This window comes from Thermobia domestica, chromosome 18 (assembly GCF_964235325.1).
Source record: "Thermobia domestica chromosome 18, izTheDome1.hap1.1, whole genome shotgun sequence".
NCBI lineage: Eukaryota > Metazoa > Arthropoda > Insecta > Zygentoma > Lepismatidae > Thermobia > Thermobia domestica.
Window position 1 is genome coordinate 77,514,815 of NC_137471.1, and position 20,204 is coordinate 77,535,018.

A 20,204-nucleotide genomic window follows, 5' to 3' on the forward strand; every position below is an offset into this window, starting at 1 on the left:
ATTTCCACGCGCAAGGGCATGAAATGTAATGAAATCGTGATAGAAAACAATGGTCACCACTGCATGTGTTAGAAGAAAAGGAGAGAAAACGTTTCCACATACATATATTGCCTTCACCACGTATTCAGTGCATATTTAGTTTGTAAGATTTACAAATGACGTCCTTTACGAATTGGTTGACTATATAGACTTGTATAGTTTTGGATTCATAATTTCATCTACATTAGTTTTTAATGCATACATATAGTGTTATTGCCCAAGTGCTGAGAAAAAGTATTTAAGGTGAACATGAAGGGTGAAGTGAAATAAAAGGAAGGATAGGAATGGCGAAAGAAGCATTTAGGAGGAAGAAAAGTCATGGGACATTCAATCAACACTTAAGAAAAATTCTCAGAATGTTTCTTGTGGAGTATTGTATTCTATGAGCCAGAAGCATGGCGGAAACAATATTGCCTTGTAATGTGACAGTATTAACTGGAATTGAATAATGGGCATTTTGCGCGAGCTGGGATCGAATCAGGGACCCTGCGCGCACCAGAGGCGAGCGCTCTTTCAGTGTGCTACCGCTTTCGCTTAGAGACATCTGTTGAACAAAATAGGCATGTAAGTGACGATAGACGGCATCTTTTCACCCAGGTAAAAAGAGAAGCTGAAAATTAGTTAACCCACGAAGTAACACGGAGAAATAGGTATAGGAGCGGAATTTCAGACTTGACTTAAGTTAAGTTTTCAAGGGATTAAGAAGAAATTAAAACAAAACTATAGAAATCAGTAGACGAAAAATGCTTCTAATCCTTTTTACATAATTTATTTCTAATCTCTAGTAGTGATTGACTTACGCTCAAAGATGTATATAATTTGTACTATTTATTCTTTTGTTTTTTTCTTTATATTTTCAGGATGAAAATGTAAGTTGCTACTGGAGTGCCTCACATACCGACAATAATTACTCGACAGATGAATATGATAGCGTTCGGGAGCATGCAGAGGAAGACCGAACTATGACAATTCACGGAAGCGATAGTGGAGCGGATTTGTCGGAAGGCGGTGAACTATTGCACGGCACTCATGCAGGAATGTATGATAATATGGAAGTATATCGTTGTTGGGAGAAATACTGGTCCATTAATGGGGAACGACTCATATGGGAGAGTTGGATTAACAAGTATGGGAATTACATTAACCCTGGTTATTTAAGTGGACGCGGAAGTGCAGATATTTCTGGACAGAATGATATTCTTGCTACCGTTGACGACAACCAGTGTTCTTCCGAGAGTAACCATCAAGTGAACAAAAATTCTGGAGAGAATAGCTTTTTGGCAGCTGGTGAATCAGTGACCGATAGTGATCGTTCTAGTAGATGTTCCGGACTTGAATCTAATACTGATTCCATGACAACTGTGACCCAGATCACCATGTCATCACTTGACTGTGATGATGATTCAATGAAAAGTTCACAGTTTTCAGAACTCAGCACAAGTTCCGAAAACGATTCCAATGATGCAGATGCATATTGGCAAGATTTGTGGAAACAACATTTTGAGGAACAATATTATATACATTATAATGAATTTATGTCTACTTACGGTACGGGCTGTGATAGTTTAAAAGAATATGATGATTCGATTGAAACGGTAGATACTGACAACAGGAGTAGTAAACACTCGGCTCAACCTAGTGAGGATGGGGAAGAAGTTACATTGAGAGAGAATCAAGAAAATTCCGCGTTGTGTGATAGTATTGAAGGTGAAGAATGTGGAGCAGCTAATTCTAATGTTCCTGGTGATGTCGTATCGTCAGAATGTAAAGTCAATAATAATTGTGTGAGTAATAAGAATGAGGCACAGTCGAGCAGTCGGAACAAGTCAGCGAAGCCAAGGAGAAGGGTTTATTCTGCTAAGAGGTTAGTAGTTTGAAAATAGAACTTATTGGTTAACTAGAACTTAAGTAACGGGCATATTTAACAAATAACATTTTGTTTTACGGTACTGTCACTTAGTGGTTAGCACATTCATTTTTTTGCGAGCATAGTCCGTGCAGGGTTCGTACTGGACAGGGAAGTCAGGAAAAACTCAGGGGAAAATGGTGCAAGTCAGAGAAGCTTAGGGAAAAAGAAGGGAAATCAGAGAAATTTTATAAAATATATTTTTTTCGAACAGTAATTGTACACCAATTTCAGCTTAGCCAACCATAATAATATCTATTTTTATGGCTATTATGGGAGGTAAGTGGAATGTAGGTTTGAGCAATTGATTTGTCTCTATTATAGAATAAATGTTCTCATATATATAAATATTCACCGTTGTTTATTCCTTATGTACAATGTCAGCGTCATCCGATCATGAAAGTCAGGGAATTTCCTGCCAAAGGTCAGTGAAAGTCAGGAAAATAGATTTCTCTAGATCAGTACGAATGCTGCTGTGGTTTATTCTCAGATGCCGATACAGAGATTTTGATTATTTCAATAAGTTTTTCCTGTGTTATGTGGTTGGATCTCGTTCTTGCTTCGTTACAGTGTACAACAGCGTTACGTGTAGCAGGATGGTGACTAAGGTAGAAAACCTGAAAAAGGAAATTTTAAGTCAGGGAATTTCGAAGAAATTATAACCAATTCGTGGCTCAAAATTACTTTTTACCAAAAGTGTACAAGACACTTTAATAAACATTCATTCTTTAATATATTTTTTTCTTTGCTACGAAAGACTAAAATTACAGGAACATTATTTATTTATTTTTCCCCCTTAATGGACTGCGCAATGTCTCGTCTGGAAACGATACAGGTGTTTCGCCGACTTGCTGTCTCCAGCCGGTCTGATAAGGAAAAATAACGCTTCTGATAGTGTGATGTGTATGACAAAGCCAGACAACCAACCGTTTTGTTTAGAATTGCCAAATATTTACAAACTGTTTTCTTTCTTCCTACAATAATTGTATTCCGTTTTACATTAAGGTTGTTTGGAAATGTTGATTTCGTACTGTGCGAATACGCGGTTATCTCAAGAAAGACTGGATAATTGTGTAGACTGACGTTGCCAAGAATGTATAAGTTAATCCAGAAATATCGTCCTATATTAACATTTGTCTACTTTATAGTAACATTTTGTAAACTGTCTTGGCAATCCCTTTGAACGATGCGGGAATTTTTCCTTCCTGTTAGCCAAGCCAAACCAAATGCGGAGAACGCTTCTAGTTCTCAAATTAATGCGTACTTGTACTCGGTAGAAGTAACTCGTTACTCGCGCTCTTAGGCACCGCAGTTCTCTATATTTGAATTATTATATCTTAAAATGAAAATTCTAAAATAATTGTAGATATGGTTCAGTGCTTTTTTAATTGCTATCTTCAGATACTTATTCGTCTTTTCCATTAATAATGTGTAACAAACCTACGTTCTGTAGTTGTGGGCATAATTTTTTTGCTTTCGTTTGTGCAGTCTAATATATTGGTGAATCATCAGTCTAATATATTGGTGAAAATACAGTTGGATCAACGATCCAATGGTAAATTCACTTTTCATGCATGAATAATTCCGATCTTTTTCCATTTTCATTCCCATTAGTTTCGATTCTATCGGAGTTACTAGTCTTTCATTATGTAAAGATAGCTAATCAGTAATCACACAAATGAAAGGATTTTGGAACACGGTTACTCGTATTTTAGCTTGTGTTTTTCATTGTTATGTATTTCAAAGAGGCTCATTACGCATGTGCTTATGAGTTCACGAAAAATGCTGGTAAAGTTACACCAGCGTATGGATTGGATCAGTACTCAGTGAATAGCTAGATTATTTTAATCGGACTCTTTTTATCTTTAAATATGGGGTACGTCTATACATACCGAAGGGTCAATCCATATGAAGTGGTCCAGAGCAAGTTGCTCAACCATCTCCGAAAATTATAAAAATTGGAGTGTGACGAACCTTGTGTATGAGAAGGTCAATAACACTATTCATGTTGTTGTACGTACAACGGTTCCTAAATGGCGGCCATCTTTGTTGTCGGTGGAGTGCCAATTTTTGCATTTACAAGCGTTTACGAAAACTATAGTTGCTCAGGACGTACGAATCAGACGAACACCAAACAAAAACTAATGTTTACAAGAGAGATTGAGCTACATGGAGAATATATACTCTTGCTTCTAAATAAATATGCAGGGTTGCAAACCAATACATGAAATCACCAGAAAAACTACAGAAAATTACACTTTCAAAGGGGGCATATTTTGGAATGGCATAAAGTGGGGGTTCATAAGTTTTGTGACGAATATTATTGCATGTAGAGTCTTCAGAAATATTCATAGCTATGATACTACTGGCACAGTAGATTTATAGGGTCCGAAAGTTGAAGTTTATGATTTTGATGCAATTTTTGAGGCGTAATATCTCAGGAGGGCAAAGTGCTAAACATTGCTGCTTAGCCCACAAAGTAATTCTATATGTAAATAAACTATTGCGAAAAAAAGTCATAACTGATATTACGTGTGAAAAAAAATAAGGACATGGTAAAAACGCGAAGAAAGCACGTGCGTGACGATGGTCGTAGCCCGGAAAAATTCAAATGTTTAGATACGTTTCATGCTAGATTTCAAAAACTACGCATGGTGCAGCAGTTAGGCCCGCTTTTGTTTATGTTTAGTTGTGCAAAAGCTTGCGAGTGGCGTTTGTTCCATCTTTCTAGTTCCATGGTCACTGCCCCGTTTATATTGAGAGGGTTAGCTCCCCCTTGCACCCACGACACCCATCGTATAACTGGACCGCGGTATTAAGGCACTTAATGTATCAGCAAAGTATCATTAAAATCCAATCCCAGTTACAGAAGTTCACAAGGTTGCGTGATAAAGAATAGATAGATGTAAGGATAGATAGATAATAGCTTTCTGCGTATTTACCGTGGTTTCATCAGATTGCAGAGGCAGGATCGAAAGTGAAGAGGTGTTGTAGTTATGGTGTTTTGTGTTCGTTTTATCCAGTGTTCCTGTGCAGATAACAAACATATCAGTTTCCAAGTATTCCAATGTTACGTTGCTCAATAATTCTTTATTGTGGATTCGAGAAGTACCAGAAAACAAATGTTTTGTTCACTGCAGTGTGCTAGAGGGATTCTTAGTAAAGGATAGCATTGTAAAAGCAGAATTATTATGATGTATTCATAGTTTAATGACATACATCAATATGCACTGCTGCTAAAGTTGTGAAAGTATTACTTAAGTTCCAAGAAGGTGAAGTTGGCGGGTAAATGCAGCTTCAGCGTGAAAAAAAAAAAAAAAAGTACACTTTATTGTATAGGTTATCACCATACTTTAGAAGTGAACTAATTCAGATGTTACAGCAGACATAAATGTTCGATTCTGGAGTTCCGTAAAAGGCAAATGTACACGCGTAATTCGACATGAGCTTTTCATTTATTTATTTAATTCTCCAGTTTTTGATTTTTTAATCGCTTTCAAAGAGAAGCTATCACCCTTCAATTTAGAAAACATTGTTCAAATTTCAATTGATGGCTTCAGTGTAAATTTTCCTGCATATTGTCCAGTCAGATATCAAGTTGCCAAATGATCCTGTTATACTTGATGTAGGAAACTGTGAGTTACTTTACGTAGAGCATTCAAGGTTTCAGTTGAGGTAACGAACTGGAGAATCGTTAAATTTCTAAGAGCTCTGCTTAACTTATTTATGGATGTTCCAGCACACCGTGCGAAGTACACTTTCATAGAGCGTAAGAAAATTTTCGAGTAAAGTTTTGTTCTGTGTTGGCTTGAAAATAGTAGTGTTGCCCAGGGAGTTTGACATTTATCTGTATACTAAAGTGTCAGAAAGGATAAAAGAGTTTCGAGCCCTTCGAGCTATCAGATTGTATCAGGTATGTTCAAAGAAGACAACATGGTTATTCCTAAACTTACATTTTTAAAGCACTTGCTTCAAAAGTAGAACCTTTCCGTACTGAATTTCAGACTGATTCTCGTTTCAGTCAATTTCCCATATCACTTTATCGAGTGTGATGCAACATTAGTTTGTAAAACCAGAATATTTAAGTTCTTCGAGTTCATGTATGTGAATTGTTGTGAATGTTGTAGAAAAGAAAGAAATTCTTCCTGCGAAAAACGTTAACATTGGTTTTGCTACTCATAGTACCTTTTGGAAATGTCAACCAATAACGGATTTAGACATTTTTGATTTGTACCGAAATTGCAGAAAGTGTCTGCAGAAACTTGTTCTTAAACTTGTGGAGAAATCACCTTTAAATTATAAATTGACTAGGGCTCTTTCGTGTTTGGATCTTAATGTTTCTGCAAGGTTTGATGTTGAAGTGAATCACATGAAGTCTCTTTTAGGTGAACTAGTTTAAATAATTGGTTAGATAGTAATACAGCAGCTAGAGTTGTGAATTTTGCTCTAATTGGTCTAATTATATATCAGAGAAAATTTCATTTATTTCTGGTAAACTGGGAAAAGTCAGGGAATTCTTTTCAGTAATTTTTTTCTCCATCCTTCATATCATTCATAACGTATTGAAATTGACCAAAGTATGTGCTAGGTGAGTTCCGAAACGATTGATATTTGGATGTATATAGGGAACTTTTGCGTCGGTGTGAAGCAGACCGTGAGGCATTTCTTGTTCATATTGCTGGAAATGAAAGTTAGGATTTCAGATTTCCATGTTTTTGGCCCACTTAAAGATGGACTAAATAGATCGATGTTCCGGAATAACAAAAAAAGTTTACTCAGCGGCGCATGAGTGATTACCATAATATAAAAACTTGTGGAATCAGTGTCTTTGTCACGAGTTTGTACAGGTGCATGAAACTAGGGTTGGTGAATGAAAATTAAATTTCAAGTTTAACATCCCACGGCTATGCATTTTAAACTAAAGGAGAGGAAAGTAAATGATTAGAAAAGAACTGGTGGAACGAGGATGTGGAGTAAATGGGAAAACTCACAGATACGGACTTATCCACACTGGACAAATTCAATTGGCCTGGAATCAAACTAGGAATCTCTCGCACCAGAGGCAAGTTCACTGCTACTGAGCCAATACATTCCATGCGGAGGGAAGAAGGGAAACTATGTTGAAAAATAGTAATGTGGTTATTTTGGTGCTTATGGGAAGTATCTGAAATACCTGTTTTTTATATGTGGAGAAAAGGTTTGTAGAAAATATTTAAACCATCTTCCCTTTCTTGGGATACGCATTCCATTAAACGTGTAATTATAAAAATTCTTAATGTCATCCCTCATCCCATGCCAATGGAGGCTGAACATGAACAGTATCGGGAAAGTCACTATTCATCTTAGCGATCCGACAATTAAAGATTGACACTAATATCGGTTGTTCTGGAATATTTTTTACACGTCGTCCTCTCCTCACCCCCTTATGCCGATGAAAATTATTTTGGACTTAAACGGATTAGGAGTGTCACTATTTATCTCAGCGATCCCGAAACTACACCATGTTCCACTAATGTAGTTGTTCGTAATCTTTTCGAGCCTAGCGCCCCCTTGTGTGAGTGCAATTGTTCTGAACGCTTCCCGCCATCTTAACGCAATCCACCTATGCACAAGGTTGAACGTATAACCAACGAAGCTATCTAAGACTTCAATTCTTAAAATCACTCTTGAAGAATACATATATATACATAGTCTAGCCATAAATACTGCTACAATTTTTTTACTCACGCTGTACATCCGGGGGAAGGGAGAAGCACCAGTGTGCTCATGGGAACTTTGAACCATTGTGTGCTTGTCTGAAAGAGGAAGCATTGAGCTGCAGGTGAAACCATGGAATGGAGCGACTATGAAAACCGATTTGCCGTGATAGCGTTACATAAAGTTGGACAATCTGCAAATGACATTTTCAAGACGCTATAAAAGCTCCAAATCAGTCGTATGTTTGTGTATCTTACCATTGAGCGCTTCAATGAAACCGGGACTGTGAAGGATCGCCCGAGAACGGGTCGTCCACGCAGTGTCAGGACTCCAGCAACCACAGAAGCGGTGGCAGCTTGTTTGCAGAGAAATGCGATAAGGAAACATGATATCATGGCCCGTGAAATGACCATTTCGAAACGTTCAGTGTTCAGGTTTCTGTCCGAGGACCTTGGACTACGGGCTTATCGCCGAGGTAGATGACATTACCTTGACACACGAACCTGAGAGTGATAATTGTAGACTTTTCCTGCAGCAGTACGCCCATAATGGTAATCGGAAATTCCTCTTCACCGATGAGAAATATTCACCATTGAACAGTCATTCAATCGACAAAACGATAAAATGTGTGTATCAATCTCTCAGGAAGCTCGTAAAATGGTTCCAAAAGTTCAGAGGTCATAGCATCCCTCCTCAGTGAAGTTGTGGTTGGGAGTGAGTTATTCCTGCTTTACTCAGCTGCATTTTCGCAAAAATGGAGTTAAAACCTGCGCCCGAGTGTACGAAAGTACCATTTTGAAGCCTATTGTGAAGAAGTTAAGTGTCACATTGTTTCACAACCAACTCTGGACCTTCCAGCAGAGTTTGCTTCCGCCGACAACGCCAGGTCAACTCAATGGTGGCTTCAGCGTCATGTCCCTAACTTCATTTCGCCTGAAGATTGGCCCAGTAGCATTCCGGATTTGAACCCACTGGACTGCTGACTGGTCAGTGCTGGAGGGCATCGTCTGCAAGAAGAGACACGCCACCATTAGCAGTTTAAAGCATTCCTTGTTGGCAGCAGTGGCGGATTTTTCCCTGAATGTCAACCATTCCGCCGTAGACGTGGCCACTGACAGCTTGTGTCCGTGCAAAAAGTGACCATTTCGAACAGTGATTAGTGCTGTATGTAGCGAATGCATGAGAGAACAACATACGCAAAGCAAATTAAAATATCTCTCATGATAGTTGCGTTAGTCAGTTTTTCAATTGTAACAGTATTTATGGCTAGACTAGTTATATATAAGAGAGAGAGAGAGAGAGAGAGACGAATTTTTTTCTTTAATGCGATATGTGTGAAACATTCAAAAAATGCGTATATGTTTCAGGAAACCTCATACTTTTCGTTTCAGAGCCAGAAATCACGTTTATATTATCGCGAATTTTTGCGAAAGTCGACATTACTTGCGATAATTGCGAATGAAAACGAAAAAGTGAAATTCTTGTTAATTATTGCTAATAATTACTAAAAAGCACATTTCCAATATTATTTAACTTAAAAAACGTTGCATTTACGAAAAAGCTCTGCGAGTTATTTGATCCAGAAACTTTCACTCCGTAAAAGTTGTAGACATCAACAAAACTGAACTGTTGTTTAAATCCTTCACTGTTTTGTGGTGGAAATGTTCACAATCTGTTGGTTGTTTACCGTGAATTTAAAAGTAAGGTTATTGAAGTTCTCAACAGTGAGGATAACAAAATTGACATTGTGTCATTGTTAAACAGTTTAAAAGTTAACCACAGCTCGTTACGTTCAATATGATTGCCTGTCTCCAGCGTTGATGCCTAAAGATTCTTTTTCCAAGTTGTGTAATATGATTGTTACTAACAGGGGAACAAACTTAACAGTTCACTACCTTTTAAAATTATCGAAAAATTATGATATTTGCAGTATGTTATCTATTTGATCTCTACATCATCTGAAAGTAGTTTTCAAAATTTTACCGCCAATAGTTTTCGAGAACTGAGTTGTATCCAAATGGTTACATTGTACAGTTTTCCGTAAAGTGTTTGTGGGTAGTTTAAGCCATATGGTAACATTGTTCAGTGAAGAATAGTAGTCTCAGAAGAAAGGACAAATAAATGAAACATGGTAAGAGTTATTTAGTTTATAGGATTTAATATTTAAATCTGAAATATTAACTGCATAAGAAAACGTAAGGTACTAGCTATAAGAATTCACATACAAAAAATGTTAAACCTTACGATTGGCTGAAAATACTCAAAGGTAAAACTCAAAGGTTTCATTTTTCTTTTGCTGGGTCAGACATAGTCTGATGTCACATTTTACGCATACTATTCTTGTTACTCCCGACTTACAATAACGACATCTTCCCTTAGATGTGTGGACTGGCCAGTGAGCAACAAGATCTTTCCTTGTATCATCATATGGTCGTATAGCAACAAATCGGCATATTTTCACTTGAGGTTCGCCCAAGCTTTCTAAAGATGGTCTCCCTCGTTTAGGCTTTCCGCATGATATTAATGCAGATGCAATATCAGCCCGAAACACTTTAAGATGTTTGGATGATTGCCCAAGTGCGTTACATTCTCTTTTGTAAAGTAACCAGCGGTTCACAACAACTAAATCTGATATGTATCCAAAAATTCTAAGATACCATCGTTTGGATTTCATTGGTGTACGGCAAAGTTCTATGAGCATGTTTGACTTATCTACACCTCCCATGTGCTTATTATAGCATTTGATGATAGCAGGACATGGAACACGCACTTTACTCTTTTCCGCTTTGTCATACCTCTTTACATACTCCAGTGGCTGAATTCCTGCTACCATGCTACCGATCGTTACGCACTTATTGTCTACCCACTTTACAACAATGATGTCACCACTATAATAATCATAGCTTCCTCTTCCTTTCTTTGATAAAATCTTACCTTCTGCCACAGGACATCCTCCTAAACGATTTTGTCTCATTGTTCCAAGAGATAAGATTTTCATTTCATCTTTCAAATATCGCATTAAATTCACACTTGTAAAATAGTTATCGAAGTACACGACTGAAAACGCAGGCTCCTGAATTGTTCTACACAAAAGCACTACTATATTACCACCCAAACCAAGGCTGCTCTCTTCTTCCATAAAATCCACTGAGAAGAATGTCGATTTCCCTGCGTATGGTAAGAAATCGTAGACAATGCCAGAAGCGCCGGCACGCACAAAAAATTTAAATCCCCATTTATGTGGTTTTCCTTTTACATATTGTCGCAGATTTCACGCTTTTGTCCCTTTGAATGGGATCATCGCCTCATCTATTGAGAAATCTCTTTCGTGTTAAATTTCTTTACATGATTTTCTAACAGATTCAAGTAAAGGCCGAACTTTTAAAAATCTGTCTCCATTCCCAACAGCTGTAGTATTGTCATTGAAATGAATATATCGTCGAAGCAGTTTGAAACGTCGCAGTGACATAACACTAGCAATCTGTTGAATTCGTGTTGAGGATGCCCAATAATCAGCATAGCTTTGAAGTTTGATTACACCCAATAATAGTAATATTCCCAAAAAATCCCTGGTTTCTGAAGGATTTGTTGATATTGACGTTCCTGTTACTTGTACATTATACAAGTTTGTTTCTCTTACGACATCTTCAACATATTACAACTTAGTGATAGAGTACACCTCAAAAATTGTTAAAAGAAACAGTTCTAATAACAAAGAGAACTACATATGCCACGATCTACAAAAGATGCAATGCCTCCTAATTTCTATTTTAGCCCTACCACATTTGTTTGTTTGTTATAGACCTACTAATGGGACATGGACCTACTGATTGTAGTGGAACCCGAACAACTATATTCGTTCAATTATAGGTGGCTCAGTGGTAGAGTGTTCACCATAGGACATTTGGTTCAAACCCTGCTTCTGGCAAGTGAACTTTGTGGTAGACAAACACCGTGTGCGTGGGTTTCTTCGGGGTTCTCCCGTTTCCTCCCACTTTCTTCATTCCACTATTTCATTCATTTCTCATCATCACCGTCTCGTAGCCGGCATAACTGTGGGACGTCAAACTCAAAAATTTCATTTAATTTTTCGTTCAATTGTACTCCCATAGGGAATCGAACCCGGAACCACGCGCACAGCAGGCAAGCGTGCTATTCACTAGAGCAAGTGGGGTTCTTCCCACTACATTTGTTCTGAAAAGCAAGAAACAACATTGTCATATGTCACCATGTAATCTTGAAATACTATACCTCAGGTATATAATCTGGATCTGAATTACTGCAAGTAAGATCGGGTTCTGAATCCGAGGTTCCGATATCCGATAGAGTGGAAGAGTAAGGGATCACTACTGTTGGCCTGGTTCTTAGTTTCCTTCCATAGAAAATATAAAAGGAGACAACTTCTTCATCCATTTTGGACAAACACAGTCACCTGCAAGAATGTAAATATCACAATATTTCTCCTCATCTGACGAGATTTCACAGTAAAACTTATTTACACACACACACACACACATATATATATATATATATATGCCGTACTCAGCCCCTATATGAAATTTAAAATATGACTAATAAACAGAGTACTATATATCTTTCTCATGTGAAATTTTCTATAAAAATATCAAAGAATGCAACATTATAAGCTAATCTAATATATTGCATTTTTCCTGTACAAAGTATACATTTGGCCCATTACTGAACAGTGTAACCGAATGGTTACGTACTATATTTTTATCGTAAATAGTAATCAATTGTTGGCATTATGCCGTTTTTATACTTGCACATTGTTGGGCAATACTTTACAAACAAGAACATATCGAGAAAACTACAAAACATAAACTGCTTACCTTCAGTATCTAATATTTTCTGTCTGCTTCCGGCACTGCTTGTACAACAACAATTTATCCACCAACTACTTCACGCGTAAAATTCACCAGAGTTGTCACAAGGGGGCAATAGCTGCTCTCCCATCGCAGAAAGTATGTACACAAATAACAACAACGAACAATACCGGAATATAACACTTTTCAAACGCAATAGGCAAAATCAAAAAATGTGTAGCCAAATGGTAACGAAAACTCGTTAAGGGTTAAAAGAAGAATTGGTAATGTCTTGCAGCATGTTATCCTTTAACTAAGGATGAGGTTAGAGGAAATGTTTAAATTTTTGCATTAATTTCTATATTTCATTGAATACGTTAGCTAGAATGTGCATCTAATCAAGGTATATCCTCATTTTTGCATTAGATATACACCTTACTACCTGAAATATATTATTTACAAGTTCCATAATTCTTAATTAGAAAAAAAAGTCCTACATTTAAAAAAATAAACGCGACATAAATGCAAAAATTGTGATAATTCATGCTACAAAATATCAAAATTTTTGCGAAAAAGTTTCATCTCTCGTGCGTATTTCTGGACAATATTTAAACTGATTGTTGTTTTCCTTCTCTTTTATAGCATTGTAGGAATAACTTTTAGTAGATATAATTACAAGTCCTCGCAATTATTACATGATTTAAGCAGTGTTGCGAACTTCACCAATGTTTATCATATCTCCGAAACGGTTTGGGATATCGAAATGCTGTAAACGGCAAAATATTTTACACATCCATTGCAATCCACACAAGTAACTAGATATGATACTTATCTAAGCATTCAATTTTCAAGCCCTTGTAACTTCGTTACTATTCATTCAAAACAAGTCATACCATGACCATAATATCCAACGCTAAGGTACTTACGATGTGCATTGTCTTGTCCATCTAAGTTGTGATGTATGTGTGGTAGAAGGTTCCAAACTTTGGATGTTTGTGATATTATAACATGTGATATTTTAAGTTTTCATTTAACATGTTGATTTGAAATATGTGATAATCTGACGTAGAGCAGTTTGAAAAATATGTGACTATACTGGGATGGCAACACTGTTCACTGGGTAGTGGTAGTTGATACGTGAAACGATGTCCCCCTCCTCATAGTTGTTTCGTGCAAAGTTTCGCTTTTCTCTCTTTTCTAGTTTCTCCGTTATCATGGATGTTCCAGATAAATTGTCCACCCTATATATATAAAGTGAATTTGTTCCTAGAATTTGTCTTACATTAGCCATCTTTTCTTTAACATTCTTCACTTCCCCAATTTTTTTTTTCCGTTTTTAAAACAAGCTTGGTCTCATCAATTTCGAAAAGTAAGGGACCAATGAGCGTTTCTTAACCAACAGTTTAAAGCTATAATAATAAAGGAATTTTTATGTCCCTTAGATATCTTTCATAATTACAAAATTAAATGATGATGATAATTTTTAAAAAGTCTAAACTTTTGATAATTTGTACGTAATTGGTTTCGTCCAGTAATAAATAAAAGGGGTAACAGGTCTGAAATCCCAAACGCCCCCTAAATAGCCTATAGTCCCTTTTTGTTCCAGTGCCCCCTTTGAAAATGAGAACACCCTGTGAGGGGCGTTAACGCCCACGTTGAGAACCAGTGCGCTAATGTACTGAAAATCTTCAAATTTGATGCAGCGATCTAAGAGGATTTGCCAAGCAAACATTCCTTTATTTTTATGTACATAAAAAAAATTGCTCGTTCCTCCCTTAAAACAGAACTTTTCAGGAATGTTAGGAAATGTGTCCTCTTATTTTTTAATGAATCTATGTACTGAGTTTAATATTTCTAACTCGATGGGCTCGTGAGATGAGCATATATATAAAATATGAGTCCCCGCTCCCCTCCCCCTTTATTAGGATATGAATTTTAATCAGAATATGTGATAAAATCCCAGTTCGAGGTAGTTAATAAATATATCCAAAAAGCAATTTCAAACGGTTCATCCGTTTTCCAATGATTCGATCACACACAAGATAGCTTTTTCTTCTATATGATAGATACGCTGCAAAAACATATTTCCAGTTATTTATTGAAATGAGTCTGTATGTAAGTATAAGCGATAAATATCCTGTTAAAACAAGTAAATATGATTTCGTCCCAAAAGTTATTATTGTATTCATTATTATTTTCTGTATTTTTGTATATATGTATAGGAAACTGTTGGAGTCTGTTGGATTTCTACTGCAAAGTTTGAATATGTCAGAAGGCGAAGTAAATAATGAACCTGCTGATGATCCCAAGGAGTTAAAAGAGCCTGATAGTAGAGAAGAAAGTGAGAACAACAATCTCATGTCAAATGATGCTACCAAGTCAAACGAAACAGAAGATTCCATTACCAATTTTGAAGATAATCCTACCTGCTCAGATGCTAATGTCACATTTGAAGTAGAGGATCCTGTGGTAGCAACATATTGTGAAGAAACTATTTTTCATTTGTCGGACGACGAAAGTAATGCGTACCTAGAGAAATCAACGAATCTCAAAAGAAGGTAGGTTCACTTTCACTATATACTTAGTTGTAAAATTTATAGGCTCCATGTCTGTAATGCGCACCTCTTTTTGATATGAAAACTGCTTATATAGAATCCTTAAGGACGTGCCTACTTGACTTATATTAGGACTCGTGCGGGATATTTTTTACCTATCAATTACAATGTACTGAAACACTGTTTTATAACATTATTAAAGACTATATTCATCATTTCTGAATGTACAGCTTCAAATTAACTTTCCAGGCTATTCGTGTAAAAATATACGCACGGTTTATTTTCTATGGTATAAAATTCCTTCTATATTTATTTGGAATGATCTTTCAAGAGTGCATTGGGTTAAATATTCTGGTTCAGGAGACTGTAACGCAGAAAATAGATACGAGTTTATAAGAAAACAGATGCATTTCGTGACATTGTAATATTATAGTTCCTATATCTGTACCATCCTCATTCCATATATCCTTGGTGTTTCATTGAGAAGATTTCGTAATATCGCAAATATACAGTATTCAAAAAAAAAAAAAAAAAAAAAAAAGTTTTGATCACTTCTGCATCGAGTGTGTGGCGTCACTCTCCTTGGTTCAAGCATGTGGTGTGATCAGGCTTATCTGAATATTTGTGCTTTACTGTCTTGTCTATTAACAGACTGCGTTAATAGACGTCTACACAGCTATGTTAATAAACAGCTATGTCTATATAGCTGTTTTTAGATTTCACGCTATTTGTTCTAGACTAGATTACTCTGTTACAATGTTCCGTTCTGCATCATACATTTGATGGTTCTGTGTTCCAGATCATGCTATATTTTCCTTTATGGACATGGAGTCGTAAGGCGAGAGAAATGTCTTAAGACACTGTTCAAAGCAGTAGAGTTTAGATCTTCCGACATTATTTCGTATAGATCACTTTCTGTGCTCTATATTGATTTAGGGTCATTGCAATTTTGTGCGGAGTCACCATATAATAGAAAGCACAATTTCATTATCTGAAGCTTGGAAAGTATCTTCACGTTCCACGCCCAGGATACAAACAATTCAAGTTGTTGAAATAAGAACAATAGGCGCGCACGAGGCAAAAATTCCCACTGACAACATTGTCTTTTAAACCACTTGTTACTGCTCAACTAAACCGTGTACGAAAATGAAACATACCGTGTCACATAGCCGACGATTCCACTTGAAAATAGGTGAATTCGTTTGTGTTCAAGAAATAACTTGTCGTATAGTAGCAACATTTATTATGATGCTGTCAAATAAAATGCCCCAAGTGCGCCCACAAGGAATATATATCCTTTATAACATGCAGCGGAATGAAGAAATTATTTTCTTAATGGTGTTGGGTACTTATCATTATTGTTTCTTAGCCCACATTTATATCGATTTATTATTGGGAGTTATTTTATCTATTTTGTTTGAAATGAACTGGAATTGTCATCATGTGTATTTTTAATAAATTTGCGTTATTTGTAAATTTAATTTTTACGAAGTAAGAGGCATTTAAATAGATTTGAAAAATAAGTCAGTAAAATCACATAATTAAAATTCCAGTTCATTTAAAGAAAACAAAAATAACTTTCCATATAAATTAATAAGCTAAAAACAAAGATGGCGACACTGTTATTTGCGGTTATATTTTCACCATTTTCTGGTAAATAATTCATTATTTCCATTCCTGCCTTGCAAGGAAAATGTGCTTGTTAACTTACATAAGACGCTAATGCCATGTACAAACGAGTACTCCTGCATAAATTGGATATCTAAGCACTTACTTTTTTTGAATTTCCTGTTAACACACACTGCTACAAACCATAACATTTCATTATACTTTATATTTATAATATATTCTTTTCTTCTTCCTATATGGTATGTTAACATTTAATTCACACTTTTCGCCCAACAGTGAGTAGAAATAAGTTTCGTAGTAAAGGGAACTTTCCAACGGACTACACATCGTGTAAATATTGATTTCTAAGTGCTAATATCAGGCTTAATGAACGAAATTATATTTACAAATTACGTTAACTAATAAACATTTTACTTTTTAAACTTGTTTCAGCCATGAAAGTGATTCTGATGATGGTGATCTAAACAAAGTGAAACATGCCTTCTCTCTTATGGGATATTCGTATGCAAGAGGTAAAAAACAAAATGAAAGTGAAGTCCATCACATAAAGCGAGGATCAGTGTTTTATAGGAAGAAAAATATCAAAGGTCAAAATAGACATCTGAAGATGCAACGACCAACACATATCTATTTTGACGATGATGGAAACCCGATATATCCTAAAAAAGATGACTCCTCTGAAAAGGTAAGCATTTTCTAGTAGTTACTAATTAATGTTATAGGGTACATTTTAATATAAAACTAAACCTACCTTAGTACCGAGTACTTTATTATTATTATTATTATTATTATTATTATTATTATTATTATTATTATTATTATTATTATTATTATTATTATTATTATTATTATTATTTAAGAATTCATTTTTGTCAATATTTCAACTCTTTAGGGGCTCTTGAACGTAAGCATATTTACTGCAACCCAGAAAACTCTAAATTTGACATCCAGTAATATTTTCTTGTTCTGTAAAAAAAGAAAAGGCCCAAAGTATTCCGGAAAAAAAAACTTATAACAGTTGAAGGCTGGTATTGTCAGTGCAATTCTAAGAAAATTGAGGTAGTTCCATTAGGTAAGTTTGTTCTTGTTATAATAACTTTAACAACAGAGTAAACTTTTGGTGAGAAGTGCACAAGTTATATAACAGAACCAAAATTATCTGACAAGTACCTCAATTTTCTTAGCAATGAATTGACACAGTGCCAGCTTTTAAAGATTATAATATATTTTTTTAATGGGGCCTTTTTGTTTTACATGACAATAAAACATTACATTGTGCCAAATTAGAGTTTTCCGGCTAGCAGTAACTAAAGTCGCGTTCAAAATCTCCGTGAGGGTTGAAATAAAAGGAAAATTAACTTACAAAGAAACAAAGACTACTGGGTACTAAGATTGTTTTTGTAAACATTTTCTGTTAACTGGTATGGATAATAGCATGCTGTTTAGTGTGTTAATGTGCATCCTGTGATACTGATATATATATAAACGAAATTTCGTGTATATACAAGGTGGCCCAAAAGTAGGTATACAGTTCCGTACTGATCAACTTATTGCTTTTTATATCATTTCTTATTGTTATCCATCAGGTAAGCTTAGTTTCTTTATCATTTATTCCTAATGTCTTTTTATATCTTAAGGTCGGAACAGCGGAAACAAATAAACCTATAAACTAGAATGTTATACTTGATCAATGCAGGAGATTATACCTACTTTTGGGCCACCCTGTATATATAAAAGAAACTTCAAGTGGGAGAATAGTCGTATTGCAGAGCCTTAATTTTACAGTGCTTTAATAACGGGGTGTATTATACATGAGTAAATACGGTACTTTAGGTTAGAGATCTTTTTCTGAGCCAAGATTTCTACAGAATTTTTATTTTAGAATTCCTCGGATTTTCTGCCGATAAATTAGGGTGCTGCGTCTTATATGCGAGATACGGCTGTTTTTTTCAGTCAAATGAAAACTGAATACCCTCCATAAAACACATTCCTTGCAAAAGTTGGCAACACGACTGTTACTTATTGGTACTGGCATCTCTCGGAAGGAGAAATGCATAGTGACAACTCACAGGTACACACAATTGTTCGTTTATTGCTCTATAGGTGAACGTAATGGAAAGTGCTTTCGTCCAGCATTAGAAATGGAGGCAGGCAAAGAAGAGCAGAGAGATGTGGTTCGTTTTTTGGTGGCTGAAGGTGTTGGAACACGCAAAACTCACATTGCATGTCTGCTGTGTATTGCGAACACTGCATGTCACTGACAAGTATGCAGGAGTGGCATAAGAGATTCCGAGGAGGAAGCACATCACTGCAAGACTATTCGCGCCCAGGACATCCCATCGAGCCATTACCTCTAATGTGATTTCACGGATTGGTGGTCTTATAAAACCGACGAATCACAGAGGAAGGAATTCGTGTTCAGGTCGGAATTAGCCATGGCTCCGTGCACACCATCATCCATGAACACCTGCAGTTCCGAAAAAAATGCGCGAAGTGGATTCCGCATCAACTGGCGGGGAGACAAAAGATTAATAGAATGACTTCATGTCTGATGCTCTGCGCGCACCACGAGGAAGAGTATGCGTTTCTGTCTTGTATCGTCACAGGGGACAAAACATGTTGCCACCATTTTGAGCCCGAGAGCGAACGGCAAAGCCAACAATGAAAACATTCCAATTCTTTCTCGCGAAAGAAAGCCAAAGCTATTCACACAAATTCCGGTAAAGTCATAATAACCTTCGACTGCAGGGACCCTCTACTTGTTGACTTCCTGGAACATGAGGCCACAATAAATGCGAGGCGCTATGAAGACTCTTTGCAGAAACTGAGACACGCTATAAAGTTAAAGCGCCTTGGAATGTTGTCGGAGGGAATCATCCTTTTGCGTGATAATACTCGTCCCCCATACTGCCAGTCTGGTGAGGGATACGCTTCACAGCTTTGGCTGGGAAACACTTCAACATTCTCCGTGCGGCACAGATCTTTCCTCGTGATTGTCTCATTTTTGGCTACCTGAAAAAGCATATTCGTGGACGTCAGTTTCACTCGGACAAGGAGATTGTGGATCCGTTAACAGCCAACACCTTCTACAAGATTGGAATTGATTGTCTCGTCTCCCAGTGGGATAAATGTATTAATGCGTCTGGCAATTACTTTGAATTAAAAAACATCTCATTGGTACTTTTATGCGAGTGTTTGGTTTTTATTTGACTGGTCTTCATATATCGATATCACTAACACAGCACCACTATTCCGACAGCTTTCTGTGATTGTGAACTGCATGTAAAGATTTTTTACAGTCTTAGTTGTGCGATGCTAGTCTAATAAAGATGCATGATGTATTTTTGTTTCTATTTCTAAAGATGCATGACTATTATTTATGTTATGTTAATTTATGTTTACATAACGATTTGTTTGTTCCTCTGCCATTTTGGCAGAAGACACAGAAGTTAATAATTACCATGTATTTTCTCATAATGCCTACATTACATAAAAGTCCAATTATTTCACTTAATTACTTGCTACTTATATATTTGTCCAATTTGTTGCGAAATC

The 20,204-nt window shown here is 36.3% G+C and overlaps 1 protein-coding gene across 3 annotated transcripts in view; it reads left to right on the forward strand.

Annotated features, from left to right (window-relative positions):
• Positions 1-20,204, forward strand: part of Tgs1 (Trimethylguanosine synthase 1) — a 102,975-nt gene that overhangs the window by 52,452 nt on the left and 30,319 nt on the right. For all 3 annotated transcript variants that reach the window (XM_081747075.1, XM_081747076.1, XM_081747077.1), the window contains exons 4-6: positions 900-1,903; positions 14,688-15,023; positions 17,082-17,334. In XM_081747075.1, coding sequence (XP_081603201.1) covers positions 900-1,903; positions 14,688-15,023; positions 17,082-17,334 — 1,593 coding nt within the window. The remainder of the gene's footprint in view (positions 1-899; positions 1,904-14,687; positions 15,024-17,081; positions 17,335-20,204) is intronic.